General features: G+C 39.6%; 1 protein-coding gene across 2 annotated transcripts; it reads left to right on the top strand.

The window, feature by feature from the left end:
• Window positions 1-319: 319 nt before the first annotated feature.
• On the top strand, window positions 320-22,460 carry ormdl1 (ORMDL sphingolipid biosynthesis regulator 1). 2 transcript variants are annotated; one of them, XM_080198829.1, is made up of 4 exons: window positions 320-412; window positions 12,377-12,557; window positions 15,978-16,129; window positions 20,548-22,460. In XM_080198829.1, exons 2-4 carry the CDS (start codon window positions 12,384-12,386, stop codon window positions 20,681-20,683), a joined length of 462 nt encoding a protein of 153 aa, XP_080054955.1. In that variant the 5' UTR covers window positions 320-412; window positions 12,377-12,383; the 3' UTR covers window positions 20,684-22,460. The 2 variants fall into 2 exon arrangements, with proteins under 2 accessions (XP_080054955.1, XP_080054956.1); XM_080198830.1 differs by having other exon boundaries at window positions 327-507.
• Window positions 22,461-23,630: the final 1,170 nt, after the last annotated feature.

Raw genomic sequence — 23,630 nt, forward strand, 5'->3', positions numbered from 1 at the left:
TCTAGTGATTGGTGGAGAGATTACGCTCTGCTGATTGGTGGAGAGTTTTGGCTCTGCTGATTGGCGAAGAGGCTTTGGCTCTGGTGATTGGTAGAGAGTCTGGGCTCTGCTGATTGGTTGAGAGGCTCCGACTGTTGATTGGCGGAGAGACACAGCTCTGCTGATTGGTGAAGAGGTTCGGCTCCGCCGGTTGATTGGTGGAGAGGCTCGGCTCCGCTGAATGGGGGAGAAGCACGGCTCCACCTGCTGATTGGTGAAGAGTCTCGGCTCCGGTGATTGGTAGAGAGTCTCGGCTCGGCCTGTCACTCATTCAGCGTCGCCCCGTTTCCGCTCCGGTGTCAATCCGGGACCATCGAGTGTTGGGGGGTTGGAGTCTGTCACTGGATTCAGGCAGCGCCTCATCTCAAACTCCGTAAGCAAATCACTACGGAACCGCAGCCTTTGGGTATTTCTTGTAGTAGGCTGAGTGAAATTCTGCTTTTCTTCTGTGGGAGATATCTCAGTACAGTGAGTTACAGCTCTCCATTCTCGTCTTTTTCATTTTCCTTTGTGGCCTAGCGCTACAAGGCAGCCTCTCCCCCCTCAACACAAGGTGCTTTACAGGGTTAGCACACATTGCAAGTTGCTTAACGTTTTAGCTGCTTTTAAATATGCTTGGTTGGGTTAGTTTAATATTTGGCTAATAGTGTGTTAAAGGAATTAGGTAATGCACCAACTCACTACACTGCAAATGTTGTCCAAATTCTCGATTGGAGCAGAGCTGGTGGAATTAATTTGTTATATTCCACTCCTTACAATAGTATCGAAGTACAGTCAGCAAGTTGACGGATCAACAACAGATACTGAACAAAGGTCAGAAAGAAGGGAGTTTCCTCTGCGTTTAGACATACATCAGCACAACAGGCCTTTTCTTAATGCTGCAAACGTGTGCCTGCGAGGAGTGCTTTTAACAAGATCTTGATTTGTTAATTGCCACCTTTTTTTTACCTCTGGTATTTTGAATCGACATAAAATAGTAATAGTAAACAGCTTATGTTATTGTCTGAAATATAAAGAATGTTTAGTAATGAATGGAGGATACACAGATTTTGTTGGCACATTGGTTACAGTCTGGATTGCATGGCGTGTAAATGTTCAACAATTAATTGGAATATTGGTGGCATTAACAACTATGGAATAATAATAACCATGCCTGAGCTGTATACGTTTGGACAATACTTGGAGCTTACGATTCTTCATTTGTTTTTTGAGATGAGGAAAAGGTGTGTTAATACAGTGCTACAACATAAAATTGTCCTGTGGATATTAAAGTAAAAGATTTGTTTGGCTAAGTTGAAAATAGGAATGGAAATGTTAGCTTTTTTTAAGTGCACTTATGCTACAAAACATTGAAAATGGGAGAGCAAATGACATCTGCGTAGAAAACAACATTCCTTGTGTATTTCACAACTTCACAATAGCCCAAAGTGCTTTTCAGACAATGAAATATATGCACAATTGCAGTGTAGGTAACTTGGCAGCCAATCTGTACTTAGCAATGAGGCAATGATCTGTTTTGTAGTGCTGATTTAGAGTTAAATATTGGCCAAGATATTGAGGGAACTCAACCCTTGAATAGTGCTATGATATCAGCACTTTGTTTTTCCCGTAGACTGAAAGACATTAAACTATGGGAAGCATAATGGCTAATAGGAAGCAAAACAGGTTAGCATGTGAGAAGGTTTCAACTACATGGAAAATTCTAAAAAAAAGTTAAAAGGGAGAAGAACTCAGCAGATGTTATTAATGGAGGTGTTAGGATTCAAAAATAAGATATTAAAAACTAGCATACCTAAATGCTCATAGCATTCGAAACAACAAGGTAAATGAGTTGATGGCACAAATCATCATGAATGTGTATGATTTAGTGGCCATTATAGGGACATTGTTGCAGAGTGGTCACAACTGGGAGTTAAATATTCAGGGGTATCAGACTATTTTGAAAGACAGACAGGAAGGTAAGGGTGTAGCTCTGAGATATCAGGGCAGCATTGAGAAATGATACAAGTTCTATGGAGAAAAGTGTTGAATCTATTTGGGTGGAAATTAGAAATAGTAAGAAGAAAAAATCACTGGTAGGCATAGTCTGTAGGCCACCAAATAACATCATGTTAGGATGAGCAATAAACAAGAAAGTAATTCATGCATGTAAAAATGGTATAGCAATTATCATAGAGGACTTTAATCTACATGTCGATTGGTCAAACCAGGTCAGTCAAGGCAGCCTTGAGAAGGAGTTCGTGGAATGTATCTGCAGTAGTTTCCTCGGACAGTATGTCGCGGAACCTATGAGGGAGCAAGCTGTCCTAAATCTAGTCCTGTGTAATGAGACAGGAATAATTAATAATCTCACAGTTAGGGATCCTCGTGGAAGGAGCGATCACAGGATGGTTAAACTTAAAATACCGATGGACCATGAGAAGGCAAAATTTAATGCCAGTGTCTTGTGCTTAAACGAAAAAGACTACAACAAAATGAGGGAGGTGTTGACTAAGGTAGACTGGGAGCAAAAACCTTATGGTGGGACAATTGAGGAACAGTGGAGGATTTCTAAAGTGATTTTTCAGTTCTCACCAAAAGTATATACCAGTGATGAGGAAGGACTATTGGTATAAAGATAATCAGCCATGGATAGCTGAACAAATAAAGGAAGGGCATTAAATTGAAAGAAAATGCATACAAAGTGGTGAAGATTAGAGGGAAACTAGAGAATTGGGAAATCTTTAAAGGTCAACAGAAAGCCGCAAAACAAAGCTATAAAGAAAAGTAAGGTAGATTATGAGAATAAACTAGCTCAGAATATAATAACAGATGACGAAATGGCTGAGGCATTGAACAGGCATTTTGCGTTGGCCTTCACAGTGGAAAACAAATAACATGCCAAAAATTGATGACAAGAAGGCTATGGCACATGACCTAGAAACGATCATTATCACTAAAGAAGCAGTGTTAGGTTCGTTAGTGGGGCTAAAGATAGACAAGTCTCCTGGCCTTGATGGAATGCATCTGAGGGTAGTAAAAGAGATGGCGGGGAAATACCAAATGCACTCGTAGTAATTTACCAAAATTCACTGGACTCTGGGGCAGTTCCAACAGATTGGAAAACATCAAATGTGACGCCATTGTTTAAAAAAAGGGAGACAAAAGGCAGATAACTATAGGCTGGTTAGCTTAGCTTCTGTAGTGGGGTAAGTGCTTGAATCTATCATCAAGGAAGAAGTAGCAAGACATCTCGATAGAAATTGTCCCATTGGGAAGACGCAGCTTGGGTTCATGAAAAGCAGAGCATGTTTAAGCAATTTTGCAGAATTCTTTATTGATATTATGAGCATGGTGGACAATAGGGAACTTGAGGATGTGACATATCTGGATTTTCAGAAGGCATTTGACAATGTGCCACACAAAAGGCTGCTTCATAAGATAAAGGTGTGAGTAATGTATTAGCGTGGATAGAGGATTAGTTAATTAACAAAGAAAAGACTCAGGATAAATGGGTGTTTTTCTGGTTGGCGATTACTGGCTAGTGGTGTGCCTCAGGGATCAGTGTTGGGACCACAATTGTTTACAATTTACATAGATGATTTGGAATTGGGAACCAAGTGTAGTGTGTCAAAGTTTGCAGATGAGCGGTAGAGCAAAGTCTGCAGAGGACACTGAATGTCTGCAAAGAGATATAGATAGTTTAAGTGAGTGGGCAGAGGGGATCAAAGATTATGGGGAGAAAGCAGGATTAGACTATTGAGTTGGATGATCAGTCATGATTGTGATGAATGGTGAACTGGCTCGAAGGGCCAAATAGCCTCTTCCTGCTCTTCTTTGCTTCTATTAGAAGGCAAGGGTCTGATAAATGGAGTACAATGTTGGTAAATGTGAGGTCATCCATTTTTGGTAGAAATAACAGCAAAATGGACCATTATTTAAATGGTTAAAAAATGACAGCATGCTGCTGTGCAGAGGGACCTGGGTCCTTGTGCGTAAATCACAAAAAGTTGGGTTGCAAATACAGCAGGTAATTAGAAAGGCAAGTGAAATTTGTCCTTCATTGCTAGAGAGATGGAGTTTAAAAACAGGCGAGTTATGTTGCAGCTGTGTAAGGTGCTGGTGAGGTCACACCTGGAATATAGAATCATTAGAAACCCTGCAGTGCAGAAAGAGGCCATTAAGCCCATCGAGTCTACACCGAACACAATCCCACCCAGGCTCTACCCCCTTATCTGTACATATTTACCTGCTAATCCCTCTAACCTACGCACCTCAGGACACTAAGGGGTAATTTTAGCATGGGCAATCAACCTAACCCACACATCTTCGGACTGTGGGAAGAAACCAGAGCACCTGGAGGAAACCCACGCAGACGCAAGAACACGCAAAGTCCATACAGACAGTAACCCAAGCCAGGAATCAAACCCAGGTCCCTGGAGCTGTGAAGCAGCAGTGCTAACCATTGTGCTACCGTGTCGCCCTGTACTGTGTACAGTTTTGGTTTCCTTACTTGAGAAAGGGTATACTGGCACTGGAGGGGGTGCACAGGAGATTCACTAGGTTGATTCCAGAGAGGGTTGGCTTATGAGGAAAGACTAATTACACTGGGACTATATGCATTGGAATTTAGAAGAAATATAAAGGGAATAGATAAGATAGAAGTAGGAAATTTGTTTCCACTGGTGGGCGAAACCAGAACTTGGGGGCATAGCCTCTAAATAAGGGGGAGCAGATTCAGGACTGAGTTGAGGAGGAAATTCTTCACCCAAATGATTGTGAATTTGTGGAATTCTCTGCCCAGTGAAGCTGTTGAGTCTACCTCATTGAATGTTTTTAAGGCAAAGATAGATTTTTGAACAGTATAGGAATTAAGGGTTATGGTGAGTGGAGCTGAGTTCACGAAAAGATCAGCCACGATCTTATTGAATGGTGGAGCAGGCTCGAGGGGCCAAATGGCACCTAGTTTTTATGTTATTACGTCTTGACAGTGGAACACATTTTCAGTACCACACTGATGTGTTCCTCTACAGTATATGCTCAAGACTCAAATGTTGGACTTGAACCTGCAACCTGAATGCGAAATGAGAGTTCCAACACTGAGCCACATCTCACAAGTAGAATAAAATGAAGTGTTATATCACAATAATGTCAGACAATTTTAATTATCCCAATTTAAATGGGATAAAGATTGTACATGTGAAGAATAAAGGACCGGAAAGACATGTTGATAGCTGAGATATGGTAGGAGGAAGGTGGAACGTAAACACTAGCACAGAATTGTTGAGCTGAATGAGAACAGTTTCTTAGAATTATTTCTATGCCCAATGAAGGGAGAAACATTGTTTGATTTTTGGAAATAAAGTAGAGTAAGCAGATGTTGGGACAGCAATTGGAAATACCACTTGTAACATAATTAGTTTCAAAGTAAACTTGAAAAAGGGATGAAGAGTCAGATGTAAAGTACCAGTCTGGGAAAGGGCAAAGTTCACACCCAATTTACTTGGGTAGAAAAGTTAGCAAACAGGTTAACTGAATAATGATGGGAAATCATGGAATGGTTACAGCACAGGGAGGCCCTTTGGCTGGTGAAGTCTGTGCTACATCACTACAAGAACAAGCCAGGTAACCCCACATCTCCAACCTATCTCATAGCCCTGAAAATTATTTCCTTCATGTACTTATCTAATTCCCATTTGAAAGCCCTGACTGAATCTGCCGCCACCACATCCTGAGACAGTGCATCCCAGATTGTAATGATTCACTGTTACAATAAATTCCCCAAGGCACCCTTGCTTCTTTTATCAATCACCTTAATACTCTGTCTTCTGGTTCATGATGCTTCCACCAAAGGGAATGGTTCTGTCTACATATCTGTTGAAATGCCTATGATTTTGAACACTTTTGTCAAATCTCTTCTCCTCTAAGGAGAACAACTCCAGCTTCTCCAGCCTATCCATATAATTGAAGTTCCTCACCCTTGGAACCATTCTATTAAAGCTCTTCTGCACCCTCTCCAAGATTTTAACCTCCTTGCTAAAGTGCAGTATTCAGAATTGGGCACACGAATACAGTTGTGGCTGAACTACTGTTAATAAATTTCACCATAGCTCCCCTGCTAATGAAAAGAATTAACCCAAATGTTTTTTTTAATTGCTTTCTCAACCTGCTATCTTCAACAGTATACACACATTGGCTCCCAGATCGCTCTGCTACTGCATGTGCTTTATCAGCTACTAGCCTCTTGAAGTCTATCACCATCTTTCTCACAGTTCACAATACTCCCAGGTTTTGTATAATTTACAATTTTGAAATTGTGCCCTGTACACCCATGTCTAAGTCATTAACATATATTAAGAAAACCAGTGGTATTAATGCCAACCCCTGGGGAACACTGCAAAATACCGTACTGCATAGTTTAAAAGAACTGGTCGCCATTACTTTGCTTCCTGTCACTCAGTACTTTTATTTCTGTGTAGTCACTGCCCTTTTTCTTCCATGGGCTTCAACAAACTTAATTTGGAAGTCCAACAACATTGCCCTTATTGATCCCTTTATGTTACTGGCAAATCTTAAATGTGAGATGGACAGCATACGAAACGGAAGTATTTCTGGAAGGCAAAAATATATGAATCAAAAGATGGAGTTCCATAGACCAAACCCAAGAATCTGAATGGGCAGCATTGAGATTGTGAGGGTCATATGTAATTTTATTGCAGTGTTAATGTAAGGTACTAATAAATAAACTTTAAGTGATTAAGCGCTGTGAAATAATTAACAGGGCTAATAAAAGTTAGGGCTAATGAGTTTTATAAGAATATAAAAGTGAAAAAAATAAAGGTTAATGTGCTCAAATATGAAGGCTGATTTGCTGTCTTAACTATAGATTCAAAGTGACTGAACTGGGTCCTGATGATGGATAAAACAACAGATGAAAAATTGGAATGGTTCAGAAAATAATTGCATGAGACTGAACCAGTTTATACTCTGAAAAGGCAATTCTACTGCCAATAAAAATAGCTATGGACAACTGAAGTAACAAACAACATAACATCAGATGTAGGGAAACCATTGGAGAAAATTCTAAAGGCATGAATTAATCATCACTTGGAAAGGCATGGGTTGATTTAGGGATAGTCAGCATAGCTTTGATAAAGTGATTGAGCATATGGATGAGGGACATTCAGTTGATGTAGTTTTTATGGAGTTTAGCAAAACCTTTGACAAGGTACTACATAGGAGACAGACTGAGACGGCTGAACCATGTGCAATTCAGGGAAACTCGGTGAGATGGATCTGAAACTGGCTTAGTAATAGGACACGGTTGTGGTAGAAGGCTGTTTGAAGGACAAGAGGCTGGAATACAATGGCAAGGATTGGTGCTGGGTCCCTTATTGTTTGTTATATACGTAAGTGATATAAATGAGAATGTGAGGGCAATGATAAGTCTGCAGATGACACCAAGATTGGTAAGGTTGTTAATTGTGAAGATGTTAGTTATAGGAAGATATAGGTGGGTTGATCAGATAAGCAGAGCAATGGCAGATGGTAGTTCACACTGATAAATGCGAAGTGACGCACTTTGGAAGAAATGACATGGCAAGAGAATATTAATGAATGGCAGGACACTAGGAAGCTCAGAGGAACAAATGGATCTTGGGGTATTTATTTCAGATCGCTAAAGACCGCAGAGTAGGTGAATAGGGTAGTTAAGGCATGTGGGGCACTTGCTTCTATCAGTCATAGCATAGCGGTTACGTTGGGGTTGTATAGAATGTTGTCTAGCTGGACTACCGTGTTCAGTTCTGGTCACCCCACTATAGGAAGGATGTGACTGCCTAGAGGGGCTACAGAGCAGATTCATCAGGATGTTTGCCTAGGATGGAGCATTTGAGCTGTAAGGAGAGACTGGATAGGTTTAGATTGTTTTCCTTAGAGCAGAGAAGGCTGATGGGGACATGCTTAAGGTGTATAAGATTGAGCAGTTTGGACAGGGTGAATAGGAAGCAGCTGTTCCTCTTGGTTGAGGGGTCAGTCATAAGAGGGCATCGCTTTAGGGTGAGGGGCAAGAGATTCAGATGGGATTAGAGAAAATATTTTTCACTCAGGGTGTTGAGAATCTGGAATGCACTGCCTGAGAAGGTAATGGGGGCTGGAAACCTTACAACCTTTCAATAAAATATTTGGATGAGTACTTGAAATATCATAACAGTCAAGGATATGCGACAGGTGCTGGAAAATGGGATTAGCGCAACTTTAGTGGTAATTATTGTCAGTGCAAACTCGATGGGCCAAAGGATCTTTTCTACGCTATTCTGTTCTATGACTATAATGTACAAAAAGAGCATTGATCTTGGCAAATGAAAAGGACAGAGCAGGAAAGACTGACACAAAGATGATACAAAAAGGAAGCATGAAAAGAAACTTGCAAGGCTTTTAGAATTCAACACAAACATTTAACTTTACATGAGAGAACAGGTGCTCAGAAACAGCATAGGCCCTTTGAAAACTGATAAATGATGTCAATGAAAATACAGTCGAGAAAAAGCCAGGCATCTCAAGAAAACCATTTTTAAGTCGGGGCCTAACAACATAACATAAGTAATGGAGAAACTAATGGCATTAAAGATTGACAGATTCCCAGATGGTTTCCATCCTAGTGTTTTAAATGTAGTATATGAGAACATTGCAGATGCCCTAACTATAATCTTCCAATTCTCACTATTTTGGAACTATTCTCTTAGTTTAAAAATATTCCATGTTACTCTTCTATGGAATCGTGAGATTTAAGTGAGTTAGCCCTGCATCTGTTCTCAAGAAATTGCAAGAATCTATAATTAAGGAGAGGATGACTGAACACCTGTAAATTTGTAGTTGTTCAGAGAAATCCAGCAAATCTGACTGAAATCTTTTTGAAGAGATGATAAAAGTTGTGTACAGGGGAATATATGTGGATGTTCTTTTGGATTTTGATAAAGCCCTCATTAAAAAAAACTGTTCATTAAAATTGAGACTCATGGAATTGAAGGCAAATTATTTACCTGGTTGGCAAACTGGCTGAGCGTGAAGCGATCAAGAGTAGGGATAATGGCCAGTAACTCTAATTGACAAGATGTGACTTGTGGTGTCCCACAAGGATCTAGGCTGAGACCTCAATATTCACCGTATTCATTAACTGTAATGATGTTGGGACGGAAAGCCACCTATCCAAATTTACCAGTGACGCACAGGACGTGTTGTAAGCAGTATAGATGGAAGTATTAAATTCTAAAGGGGTATTGATGGATTAAGTCAATGGCCAAATGGATTTAAATATAGGCAAATATGAGGTAATCCAGTTTGGACCTGAAAGGAATAGAACACGGTACTTTCTAAATGCTGAAAAGCTCGAAACAGGAAAATCTAAAGAGACTTGGGGATCCAGGTACACAGATCACTAAAATGTCACCAGCAGGTCCAGAAAAATCAACAGTTAATGGAGTACTAACCTTTAATACCTAGATGAAGAAAATACAAGAGCATATAAGCTGCCACCATACTAGGTCCTAGTCAGACCATGCATGGAGTATTGTGAGCATTCCTGGATTTAGGGAGGATGTTTTGACTTGGAGAATTCAGTGTAGATTTACCAGAATTACGTGTGGATTTCAAACAAATTACAAGACGAGATTACACAAACTGGAGTTGTATTTCTTGTAATTTAATAGGTTAAGGAGTGATTTGATCAGCATTTTCTGAAATATTAGGTGAAACCGATGGGGTAGATTGGGAGAATTATTTCCACTAGTTGGGGACTCTAGGACAAGGGCTATGGGAGACACTTCGTCACACCGAGGATGATAGAATATGGAGCTTTTTTTCCTTCAAACTGCAATTGCTACTGGATTATTGTTAATCTTAAACGAGTTTTTTCTTGGCCAGTGGTATAAAAGTGTAGGAGCAACAGCTGATGGATGGAGATTGGTCATAAATCAGTCATATTCTCATTGAAGGATGCAACAAGCTCAAGCAGCTGAATGGCCAACTACTGTTCGTATGTGGAGGAGATATTAAATATTTTGCACCTTTTAAATGACGGTAGAATTGAAAATTAAAGTGTAGTGAAGAAGGGTATTGAACAATTAGTAGAAATCATTGTAGAAGAGAATTGGGTTTGCAAAAATACAACTTCAGGTGGTTAAGTCATTAGGTCTTGATGGCATTCACTTTAAGCTGCTGTAAGGATATAAGCAGCGGAGACTCTGGCCACCATTTTTTTAATCCTCTTTAAATATGCAAATTGAAACTCTGGCACTGGAGAGCAATAAATAATAACTCTTTCAAAAAGCGATAATGATAAAAGCAATAAACAGAGACCAGTTAATCTCATGTTTGACCTCCTGATCTATAGGTTTGTGAATTCTAACTTAGTGAGCAAAATATTATTAGCATGGATTTGTTAAAGGTTCTTTATCTGTAAAATATAAAAATTACATTTCACAGTAATAATTTAGTAAATTTCAGAAGGCATTCAATAAGGTATCTCAAAAGCAGCTTGTTAGAAAATTAGTTGTATGGAAATGCAGTAGTTTGAAATGTGCTTGACAATCCAGAATCAAAGAATTAGGAGAAATAGGGTGGGAAGTGCTGTACTTCCAGGGTCAGCATTTGTCCACTTTTGTTCTTGGTATGTATTGATGATTTGGATTGGTGGAGGACAGAGAATACAACTTTGAAACCTGCTGACTATTCAAGGGGTTTGGCAAACAACAAGATTGTGGACTTTAGGAAGATGTACACAAGTTAATGGCCTGCAATTTAATTTGGATAAGTGTGAGTTCATACTTTTTGTGAGGATAAACAAAAATGGGAATATATACTCAATGTAAAGAGGCTGAAGAGTATGGGTGAACAATTGAGACATAGCAGTTCTCAGTACACAATTGCTTACAAGTGCAAGCAGATTAAGCCAAATAGGCCATAATTTGGGGTTTTGCAAGTAGGAACATTAAGAGATAACAAAGAGTAAAATGCTGAAAATAATTTTTTGGCAAATGTTGGTTAAATCACAGTTAGATTACTCTGAACAGTTGGAAAAAGGACATTTTAAGCCATAGGATATGTACTGTGTACAGTCATTAGAATGCCAGCAAGATGGAAAACTACATTTCTGAGGATGTCAGATAATGAAACTACTTTCACTAGAACCAAGAAGTTTAAGAGTCCTCTGTTTAAATATTATTAAAATGAAGAGGGGTCTTTGGGGGTAGGGTATTATCTCTGGTTGCAGAGTCCAAAAACAGGAGATATTATTTTAAAATCCTTTATTCAGAAAATTGCTGGAATATGGAATTCTTTGCCATTGATAGAATTGATGCATCTTTTAATGGAAAACCAGATAAACATTGACTGCAAAATGAGATAAAGGACCATGGGAATAAAAGGGGGCCGAATGATTCATTTTGGATTGTCCTCTTAGGAGCTAGTGCAGAAAATATGGGCCAAATTACCTTTTGTTGTACTTCTCTGCATTGCATCAGTTAGCAAATTTCAAAATTCACATTGCATGATGTTTACCCTATTAGGTAAATGATGGATTTGCACAAAATACATAGCTTATATAATGTCTATCAAGACATCAGTATGCATTGTGGGTCTGGATAATTGGTCAGTTTATACTTGTATCAAAATGTCATTAAAATATTTTTGATTAATTTTATTTCTGTGCTACACTTGTTCCAAGTGTATTCATACATTTTGGGGGGGAAGATGGTGGTGTGGTGGTAAAGTCACTGGATTAGCAATCCAGGAGCCCAGGCTGGACCCTTGCTCTAGAAATAATGGGGTTCGTATCCCACCAGAACAGCTGGTGAAATTTGAATTTAATTAATAAAACCTGGAATTGAAAGCTAGTCTCAGTAATGCTGATCATTAAATTAGCATCTGTTGTCATAAAAACCCCACTTTGTTTGCTAATGCCCTTTCGGGAAGGAAATATGCCTTCTTTACCTGGTCTTGCCTGGTCCAGATCCAGTGTAAGATTCTTGACTCAACTGCCCTGTGAGATGGCCTAGCAAGCCCACTCAGTTCAAGGACTATTAGGGATGGCCAATAGATGCTGGTCTTGCCAGTGATGCCCACATACTATTAAAGAATAAATTTTAAAAGTGAGAACAGATTGGAAGAAAAGGAGTGTTTTATTAAAAGTTAAGGGAAATCCTAGCAATTGAGCTAGATGCATTATAATGAGTACCCAACTTTTTAATCAAAGTCTAACAGATAAGGCTTTCAACAGCTCTTATTTTCATTTGATTTGAAGAACTTAAATATTTGACGCCAAGAATTCAGGTGTGTAAACCTTTTCTTTTAATCCTTGCAGATAAAAGATGAATGTTGGCGTTGCACACAGTGAGGTGAATCCCAATACAAGAGTGATGAACAGCCGTGGAATATGGTTGACATATGCACTTGGTGTTGGGATGCTTCATATAGTGCTCTTGAGCATCCCTTTCTTCACTGTCCCTGTTGTGTGGACTTTAACAAATGTAATTCACAACTTGGTGAGTAACTGATCACTTGTGTTACTACTGTTTGCTGCTTTTATATGTCCTATTGTACTTATTGCAAAAGATCATTTCATATAAATTTTTGGACTCATCAAAAAATCAAATACCATCAGACCAATGCAACGAGTGTTTCCTGCAAGGTTGATTAGAAAACTGTTGTGGAATTTTAATTAAAAATTGCTTTTTTCAATATCACAACTACTTTCATTGTATTTCAGGGACTGAAAACCAAACATTGCACTGAAGGTCAGGATTGGTATCTTGGAATGCATGTAATTTGCCTTTAAACAGTGTCCTAAATGTTAGGTTGCTTGAAAGTGAGAGGGACTTACTATTTTAATAAAATATTTTGATCTGCAAATAAAGTCACAAAAAACATATAATTCACAGCAATTTTATGTTTGAACAACAATGTTTGAATTTATTTACTTTTCTCCATCACTATTGTACTTGGGAAGCAGGGATCACCTTTTTAAAAACAACAATGATGAATACTTGGCATCAAGTATTTAAGTTTGTAATGAACATTTTTGCCTGACTTCACAAAAGAGGGGGACAATGCAGGTTATAGTTAAGGAGGTAGAGGAGGAAGTGTGTGAAATGGGATAAATATAGTGAAATGGTTTTGCACCTTTTTGAAAGTGGATAAATTGCCAAGCCTGGATGAAATGTAACCCTGGCTGTTAAGAGGAGCTGGGAAAGTAATAGCAAAGGCTGTGACCATAGTTTTCAATCCTGTCTCCCTGCAGGCAAGATGCCAGAAAGATGTTAAAGATGTGCCATTTTAAAAAAGGAGGAAGGGGTAGATACTCAGCCTAATCCCTATGGTGGGAAAATATTTGAAAATATTCTGATAACGCAATTAATTGTCAATTTAGAAAGACACAAATTAGTCAAGCTTTGTTACCTGAGAGGGTAAGGAGGATTGATGGTAGCATATTTGATGCACGTAGATTTTAGGAAGATTTTTGATACTGAGATTATTTTCCTTGGAGTAGAGAGGCTGAGGAGAGATTTAGGTGTACAAAATTATGAAGGACCTTGATACAGCAGAAAGGAAGGACTGTTTTGTTTAAGAGTGGTCAGTTCTCAGGGGACAGCTTCAAAGTAATTGGTAGAAGAGTTAGAAAAGAGTTGGGGATTCAACCAAGGGATAATGGCGGTCTGGAACCCCCTGCTTACAAGGGTAATAGAGATAGAAGCTTTCACTGCATTTAAAAATAACTTGAATATGTATTTAATGTGCTGTAACCTATGGACCAAAAAGTGGGATTAAGCAGGTTAGCTCTCTTTCATAATGTGGAGATGCCAGCGTTGGACTGGGGTAAGCACAGTAAGAAGTCTGTCAATACTAGGTTAAAGTCCAACGAGTTTATTTGATAGCACAAGCTTTCAGAGTGTCGCTCCTTCATCAGGTGAGTGAAGAGTTGTGTTCACAAACAGGGCATACATAGACACAAATTCAATTTACAAAATAATGGTTGGAATGCGAGTCTTTACAGGTAATCAAGTCTTTAAGGTCCAGAAAATGAGTGGAGAGAGGGTTAAACACAGATTAAAGAGGTGTGTATTAAAGAGCAGGACTAGAGGGCACAGTCTCAAGATAAGAACATGACAGGTCAGTGACTGTCACTGTTTGCTGTGCAGATACATGGATTTGGGCCAGTATCTGTGGGAGTTTGCTCATTCTCCCTGTGCTTGTGTGGGTTTTCCCCAGGTGCTCCGATTTCCTCCCACACCCCAACGATGTGCTCTTAGGCTGATTGGTGTAACAAATTGTCCATAAATTAGCCTACCCTCAATCTGGTTTCCAATGTGGAGTGCCATAAGCGTAGACAAAGGTCATGGGTGGAAGAGGGAACTCACAATGTTAAAATGACAGCATGGGCTCATTGGGCCGAAGGGCCTGTTTCCCATGCTGTGTTGTTCTTTGTTTTTTGTTCTATAGGGAGGTGCAGTTTAGATCAAAGTTGAGGAGGGACTTCTTCACTCAAAGGGTGGTGAATCTCTGGAATTCTCTGCCCATTGAAGTGGTGGAGGCTACCTTGCTAAATATATTTAAGTCACGGGTAGATAGGTTTTTGATAGACAGGGCAATTAAGGGTTATGGGGAGAAAGTGGGAAAGTGGAACTGATCCACTTCAGATCAGCCATGATTTTATTGAATGGTGGGGCAGGCTCGAAGGGCTAGATGGCCTACTCCTGCTCCTATTTCTTATGTTCTTATGTATTGTTTCCAGCCAGGACAGTTAGTGAGATTTTGCAAGCCCAGGCAAGTCGTGGGGGTTACAGATAGTGTGACATGAACCCAAGATCCTGGTTGAGGCCGTTCTCGTGTGCGGATTCAGCAGTCACGGGCATTCAGCCTCTGGTCTTCAGGTAAGCATTCTCCAAGGCAGCCTTCACAACACATGACAATGCAGAATTGCTGAGCAGAAACTGATGGCCAAATTCCACACACGAGGACAGCCTCAATCAGGATTTTGGGTTCATGTCATACTATCAGTAACCCCCCATGACTTGCCTAGACTTGCAAAATCTCACTAACTGTCCTGGCTGGAGACAGTACACCCTCTAACCTGTGCTTAACTCTCTCTCCACTCACATTGTCTGTACCTTTAAGACTTGATTACCTGTAAAGACTCGCATTCCAACCATTATCCTGTAAATTGAGTTTCTGTACGTGCCCTATTTGTGAACGCAATTCCTCACTCACCTGAAGAGTGATAATCCAAAAGCTTGTGCTACCGTATAAATCTATTGGACTTTAACTTGGTGTTGTGAGACTACTTACTAGCTCTCGTTCAGACAGTACGCATTCAATGGGCTGAAAGGTCTGTGCCATTTGATTTCCGATTCAAGCCATGTGTGGCATTGCTAGATGCAGAGCAAAGCTACTTTTACTCTGTGCCTGAGCCTTATCTCTAGGACACCACCTCCAGAACCAATGCAACATATGTTTATTCCCTAAGCCAACCTCATTTTGAGGCCTCCAAGTGCCTGTGTGATCGAGAGGTCTGATGAAAGGTCATCAACCTGAAAAGTTAACTTTGTTTCTCTGCCAAAAATGCTGCCAGACCTGCTGAGTCCCACCAGCATGTTCTGGTTTTGCTTCTGTTTCAATCAGGTCTTGTATCTACCTAACCTTGTACATTTACTATCTCTACTTTGCTTTTAATGATTAGTTTAACATCTAATCTTTGCTTCAAAGCATGTTCGGAAAAAATGCAATTACTGCAGGTAGCCTTAATTCTTTCTCAGTTTCCCTAATTTGGGTAAACCTAGAATTTCTAGGGAGAATTGCTAAACTGCAATGAATAAAGTCCATTATTTCTGCTATTTGTTTCTGGATGGAGTACGGTCATTTGTATAATAAGGTTATTTGTAATTTAACTGACTTCCACTTATCTGCAGGGAATGTATGTGTTCTTGCATGCAGTCAAAGGGACACCCTTTGAAACACCTGATCAAGGGAAAGCAAGACTTCTGACACACTGGGAACAACTGGATTATGGAGTACAATTTACATCTTCCAGAAAATTCCTTACTATCTCACCAATTATTCTGTAAGAACCCACTTTGCTTAAGTAACTGCAAATAAGCATTCTCATAACCCTTTTACCATCCTAGCTATTGTAACAGCTTGTGATAGCTTTATACGATTGCACAGCTACACTAATGATTAGGGCGGCACAGTGATTGGCACTGCTGCCTCACAGCACTTGGAACCTGGATTTGATTCCGGCTTTGGGTGACTGTGTGGAATTTGTGCGGTCTGTCTGTATCCATGCAGATTTCCTCTGGGTGCCCAGGTTTGCCCCACACTCCAAAGATGTGAAGGTTAGTTGGATTGTCCATGCTAAATTGTCCCATAGTGTCCAAAAAAATGTGCAGGTTAAGTGGATTGGCCACAATCAATGCATAGGGTTACAGGGATAGAGTGGGGCAGGTGGATGGGCTGGGGTGAGGGCTCTTTGGAGGGCTGGTGCAGACTCTGTGGGCCACATGGCCTCCTGTACTATTTCTTTGGATCCTATTCTGGTTCTGAAATTGAGCACTCCACTGGAGATAACACAAGGCATCCTCGGTATCAGATGGGTTGTGTTTTTTAAATGTCATCCTAAAATAAGACAAAATATAATGTAAATACATTCAAAATGGAATTAAAAATGATTTCAAACATTACCAACCTTTACATAGAAAATATAGAACATTACAGCACAGTACAGGCCCTTCCGCCCTCGATGTTGTGCCGAGCTATGTCCACACCCAAGATCAAGCTGTCTCACTCCCTATCATTCTGGTGTGCTCCATGTGCCTATTCAATAACCGCTTGAAAATTCCTAAAGTGTCCAACTCCACTATCATGGCAGGCAGTCCATTCCACACTCCAACAACACTCAGAGTAAAGAATCTACCTCGTACATCCTTCCTATATCTCTCACCATGAACCTTAAGGTTATGCCCCCTAGTAACAGTTACATCCACCTGAGGAAATAGTCTCTGTATGTCCACTCTATGTATTCCCCTCATCACTTTATAAACCTCTGTCGCCTCTCATCTCCCTCTGCCCTAAGGAGAAAAGCCCCAGCTCCCTCAACCTTTCCTGATAAGACCTATCCTCCAAACCAGGCAGCATCTTGATAAATCTCCTCTGCACTCTCTCCAATGCTTCCACATCCTTCTTATAGTGAGGTGACCAGAACTGCACACACTATTCCAAATGTGGTCTCACCAAAGTCCGGTATAGTTGCAGCATAACTCCACGGCTCTTAAACTCAAACCTCCTGTTAATAAACGCTAACACACTATGAGTCTTCTTCACGGCTCTATCCACTTGAGTGGCAACCTTCAGAGATCTGTGGATATGAACCCCAAGATCTCTCTATTCCTCCGCATTCCTCAGAACCCAGCCATTGACCCTGTAATCTGCATTCAAGTTTGTCCTAACAAAGTGAATCACCTCACACTTATCAGGGTTAAACTCCATCTGCCATTTTTCGGCCTAGCTCTGCATCCTATCAATGTCTCTTTGCAGCCTACAAGAGCCCTCCACCTCATCCACTACTCCACCAATCTTGGTGTCATCAGCAAATTTACTAACCCATCCTTCAGCCCCCTCTTCCAAGTCATTGATAAAAATCACAAATAGCAGAAGACCCAGCACTGATCCCTGTGGTACACCACTGGTAACTGGCCTACAGTCTGAAAATTTTCCCTCCACCACCACCTGGCTTCTATGATACATAGAACATAGAACATTACAGTGCAGAACAGGCCCTTCGGCCCACGATGTTGCACCGACCAGTTACAAAAACAATGACCCACTAGCCTATACCAATCCCTTTTCGTCCATAAACCTATCCACAGATCTCTTAAATGCCCCCAAACTAGGCGCATTTACAACTGCAGCAGGCAGGGCATTCCAATCCCTCACCACCCGCTGGGTAAAGAACCTACCCCTGACATCCGTCCTGTAGCTACCCCCCCTTAATTTAAAGCCATGCCCCCTCGTGCTAGCTTTCTCCATCCGAGGAAAAAGGCTATCACTGTCCACCCTATCTAAACCTCTAATCATCTTATATGTTTCAATAAGATCCCCTCTCAGCCGCCTTCTTTCCAACGAAAACAACCCCAAATCCCTCAGTCTCTCCTCATAGGACCTCCCCACCATACCAGGCAACATCCTAGTAAACCTCCTCTGCACAGCCAGTAACTTATTCAATCAGCCAAATTTCCTTCTATCCCACACTTCCTTACTTTCTACATGAGCCTACGATGGGGAACCTTATCAAACGCCTTACTAAAATCCATGTATACGACATCAACTGCTCTACCTTCATCTACACGGTTAGTTACCTCCTCAAAGAATTCAATCAAATTTGAGGCAGGACTTAGCCCTCACGAAATCGTGCTGACTATCCCTGATTAAACTGCATCTTTCCAAAGGGTCATAAATCCTATCTCTCAGGACCCTTTCCATTAACTTACCAACCAGTGAAGTAAGACTAATTAGCCTATAATTACCAGGGTCATTCCTATTTCCTTTCTTGAAGAGAGGAACATTCGCCACTTTCCAGTCCTCTGGCACAATCCCTGTGGACAGTGAGGACCCAAAGATCAAAGCTAAAGGCTCCACAATCTCATCCCTTGCCTCCCAAAGTATCGTAGGATGTATCCCATCAGGCCTAGGGGACTTATTGTCCCTCAGGTTTTTCAAAATTGCTAATACATCTTCCCTCAGAACATCTATCTCCTCCATCCTATCAGCCTGTATCTCTCTCACATCCTCAAAAACATGGCCCTCTCCTTACTGGACACTGAAGAAAAGTATTCATTCAACACCTCATCTATCTCTTCTGACTCCATGCACAAGTTCCCAGTACTATCCTTGACTGGCCTTAACCTTACCCTGGTCATTCCTTTATTTCTCACATAAGAGTAAGTTCTACTTTGCTTTTGTGTGATTGCATCCAACTGCAAAAAGAAGTTAAATTGTTTTAATTAGCTATTATAAAGTGAATCAATCAGACCTGTACTTCCAAATGTGAAGTTTGTAATCAAACAGTAAAGCAAATATGACATGATAACACCGATATCAGAATCTGAGGCTGCAGGGTTCAGGCAAAGCTGCGTTATTAGTTGATGCATGTTTAGATGTTTGTGTGGACCAGAAGGTGTTTATAGGAGGGCCTAGTTGGCCCTATGGTGAAGGTATGAATCAGATTATCCTCAAAACTATGGGGCTTCAATTCCCATTGAATTCTTCCTTTGGGTAGAGGCCATGAAGAAGTTGCCAATAATAACATTAAACCTGTAAAAAGGCCATTAGAGTGAGTGAGCAAGCAAGATGTCTCTCAATTATCATAGAAAAATTCTGAAGGAGAAGTGGGGGAAATATTTTAATATCCAAATGAAAGTTTTAGCACATTCATACAAGTAATGGCCATTATATGTGATCTGTAAAAGTACAAAAAACTCCAAAGTGCTTTGTAGAAAGACCTAAAGAAAATGCAACAAGAATTCTGGAAAGACAAGCTTAGGGGAAATTACCAAATAATTGGCTGATGAGAAGTTCTGCATTTATTGAAAGGAAGTAAAAACAGTTAATGGGGTGTGTGAGATGGGGATTCCTTTGAGCAGGACCCATATAGTTCAAGACTCTGCATTGTGCTAATGAATGGAGGGAACAATGTGCAAAAAGCCTGAGTCACAAGAGCCAAATGTTTAGGTGGTATTTAGGTGTTGCACAGAGAATGGGGTGATATAGTGGAACGATTAAAGTCTAGGGTGAGGATTTTTAAATGAGTTATTGGAGGACATGGAGAGCAATTTAGGCCAAGGACAAGAAGAATGAGCCACCAGCACTCGTGCAGACTTGATATGAGCACAAATGTCTATGGAGGGTGGTAGATGGATGGCCAGCAAAAATTAAAATGGTCAAACCTGCAGGAGATTAAGGCATATATAAGTGACTTGGTAGTGGTACTTTTGGACTCTTGTAGAAATGGAAGTACATTAAATTGATTTGCAACAATGATTCAATCTGAAACTCACTCCCAGTTTGAACAACTCACAAAGGTTAAAGCAAGATCGAGTATTTTCTCACAAGGGTGGAATTGAAATGAAAGGAATATTGCAGTATACAGTGGCTAGCTCAACTATGGGTAGCGATTTGAGAGCAGATCATTTGCCCTCTTTCACTTTAAAAAGCTGACACGTATATTTAAAGATATAGAGAATATTTTTCACGTTGAATTCTTGTTTTTGTAGCAGGAAAGAACAATGGAAGTATATCATGAGAAATACATTTAACAAATGCTTGCAATGTTTTTATAAATAGCTCATGGAGACACAAAATACTAAGAATAAGAATTACATTGGTATGAGGAGCATAGGACCTTTGTTAAATTATGTAGATTCACAGGGAATAATTGTGATGCTTTTCATTTGAGTTTGCTAAATATCATTTTATTTCTTGCAGGTATTTCCTGGCCAGTTTTTATACTAAGTATGATCCAACACATTTTATTGTCAATACAGCATCTCTCTTGACGGTGTTGATTCCTAAACTGCCTCAGCTACATGGGGTTCGGATCCTTGGAATAAATAAATACTAATTTGGAAGTCATCACCCATGTTCTAACTAGCTTGTTATATCTACTGGGAAGACTTAAAGCTGGTAATCTGCTGTACTGTTAACTGTAACTAGTGTACTCAGCAGTCTATGTATGTCTTAATGCCATTTTCATTGTTTGTATCCATTTCAAAAACAGATTTGTATTTTTGTTTTGTTAAAGGAGAAAAAAACAAATGAAATCTGGTAATTGGAGCATGTATAAATACTTAATATTGTAAAAAGCTTCCCGCAACAAACTGGGCAGGCCCAGCTCTGAAATTGGAAGGAGCTTTATTGTACTGAACAAATTGTGCACAGCCTTATGAAGATGGCACAAGTGTATTAAAGAAAGGAGTTGCATAGAAGTACTGCAACTTGGGACACTCCGAGGGAAAGGCTTGTTTATTTACTATGAGGTACAGAGGATTGAGCCACTACCATCAACAGGAGATGGTTGGCAGCTTGAGTTTTAAGATTATTTTTGTCATCTTAAGTCTTGATTGCATACTGTTGTTACTTCTGTTATTTGCATTAAAGATTAAGAAAATTATGGTACAGGGGTAGATTTGTGGAGAATCAAACTAAATGCTCAATATATTGAGCTACTGTAATCCATTTTTAGGGTTATACTTGTAAGATTTCTCTTTCTTGGCTTCACTTTTATCAATTATCTAAATGAAATACTTCATAGCTTGGAGTATACAGTAGAATATATACTTCCATGCAATGTCATCTGACTAATTGTAGTCAATATATAAAGTGATATTACATTGCACAGTGTTTCTTATGTATGTTTCATGATGGGGGGGATTACTATGAAATTGTATTTCAGAGAAAACTTGTGGTTTGTGATGTATTTTGGCTGATGACATGTTAGATACCAGTTGTTCCTTAGCTTTTCTGTACCACTGATCTATTTGATTTAGTTTCAGTGGTGAGGTAAATATGTCAGTGTTCATTCATTTACAATTCTCATGCTAATTTTTCAGTCTGTTACTTGTGTTCAGGAACATGTGTTGAACAGGAGTTAACTAGTTTCAGGTTAAAAAAAAGAGCTTGGACCTGTCATCTCAGCTGCCCTTACACAAATCTTGGCAGCTGGCTTAATAGTGGCACTGGTAGAGTATTGAGTTGATTGTCTACCTTCTCGCTCATGATTTTTTTTTCCTTTCGCAACTCCGTAACTGTTGGAGTTGATGTAAGGAATGGTCCAAGCAACTCAAATTCCTGAGGCATCAATTTGTGCTGGCTGACGTATCAAAATCTTGGCAGTCTGTCATTGGAGGTTATCAGCAGCATAACTAATTGAGATTGGTTCAAAATTCTGTATTAGGGTAAGTGCTTACAAAAAAAAGTTGCAAACATTACCCCAGGCCCCACATCTGGTCTGTCTATTTGAACCTTCAGTTTGTGAAACAGGTGTGAGTAGAGCTTAGTATTAATTAAAAACAAATTTAAAAACTCAAGACAATTGAACTTTCTACCAGTATTTCCAAAAATGCAAAATATCTGCATGTTCCTTCTATGCAATTCAAACAACTTGGGGAGGGTTAATTCTTTATAAACAATAAAACTGTTTTGACCTTACAGAATTGTGACTGATTTTTTGTTTTGAAAATGCGCTGATTGATTTGGGAATTGATGCTGCATTTTGAATGGTGACTGTCTCCATTTAAAATTGAAAAAGTAACAAGAACTGGCACTAAATGCTAATGTAATGGAGAGAAATGTATATTCTGCTATAATTCATTGTTAATTGTATAAATTAATTTTGTTTCGTGTTGCTTTTTTCCTTTAGTTTATTCCAACCTCATTTCTAACTATCCTGTAAGTTTGTTCACATGCAGAGCAATTGACCATCGAGGTTTTTAAAGTTTTTTATTTGAGAGTGTCACACGTAGGCTTACATTAACACTGCAGTGAAGTTATTGTGAAAATCCCCTAGTTGCCACGCTCTGGCACCTGTTTAGGTACACTGAGGGAGAATTTAGCACGGCCAATGGACCTAATCACGTCTTTTAGACTGTGGGAGGAAACAGGAGCACCCAGAGAAAACACACGTAAAAAGGTGGAGAACATGCAGACTCCTCACAGACAGTGACCCAAGCTGGGAATTGAACCCAGGTCCCTGGCGCTGTGAAGCAGCAGTGCTAACCTGTTAGGTTATGCCACTCTACTACCATTTTGAAAGTTATCACAAAGGCAATTATTTAAAAAAAATTGAAGAGCCTATTACTGTGCATATGGTGTTTCTTCACCTAAACCCTTTGGAGTCATAAGACTTTGTATTCAACTTTTATTACAGCATATTAGAATTAAGTCAATTGATTTATGCTCAAAGGACAAATATAAGAATGAATTCCATAAGAAGTAAATATAGGTCAGTTTCTGTTTTCATGAGAAGCTACGTTTTTTTTTCCAAGTTGGGAAATTTTATAATCTATTAGTACAAGTCAGATACCAAGAAAAAAAACAAAAGACATTTTAATGCAATTGAATGTTAGAAATTTATTTTAATGTGCAAAAGAGGAAAAGAACACAATTTTCCTCTTTTGCAACTTAAATTTATGTCTAGGATTCTATTGTACAGTGAAAATTTAATGCACTCAAAATCCTCAATTGCAAAAGTGCATTTTAAAATTACCCAAATTTAGCTATGGTTTAGTTCACAAGCAAGGACCCTCTGCATACCTGCTGATTAACGCAAATTGGAAACTGAACGTTGAGGATAAATGTAGAAAAAATCCTCGGCACAGTGGCATAATTTGCACTTTGTTCTGATCAAATTAGGAATAATTAGTCCCAGGACTTAATGTTGATTTATTAGTCACAGATAAGGCTTACATTAACACTGCAATTAAGTTACTATGAGATTCCCCTAGTCGCCTCAGTCCAACACCTATCCAGGTCAATACACCTAACCAGCACATCTTTCAGAATGTTGGAGG

This window comes from Carcharhinus amblyrhynchos, chromosome 11, assembly GCF_965287045.1.
Source record: "Carcharhinus amblyrhynchos chromosome 11, sCarAmb.v2.hapA, whole genome shotgun sequence".
NCBI classification, from domain to species: domain Eukaryota; kingdom Metazoa; phylum Chordata; class Chondrichthyes; order Carcharhiniformes; family Carcharhinidae; genus Carcharhinus; species Carcharhinus amblyrhynchos.

What these genes read in the sequence shown, in the direction of transcription:
- ormdl1 (XM_080198829.1), top strand. Translation starts at nt 12,384, where the DNA reads ATGAATGTTGGCGTTGCACACAGTGAGGTGAATCCCAATACAAGAGTG. An exon ending in CAAATGTAATTCACAACTTG is followed by an intron (nt 12,558 to 15,977) that starts GTGAGTAACTGA and finishes ACTTATCTGCAG; the next exon opens with GGAATGTATGTGTTCTTGCA. An exon ending in ACTATCTCACCAATTATTCT is followed by an intron (nt 16,130 to 20,547) that starts GTAAGAACCCAC and finishes TATTTCTTGCAG; the next exon opens with GTATTTCCTGGCCAGTTTTT.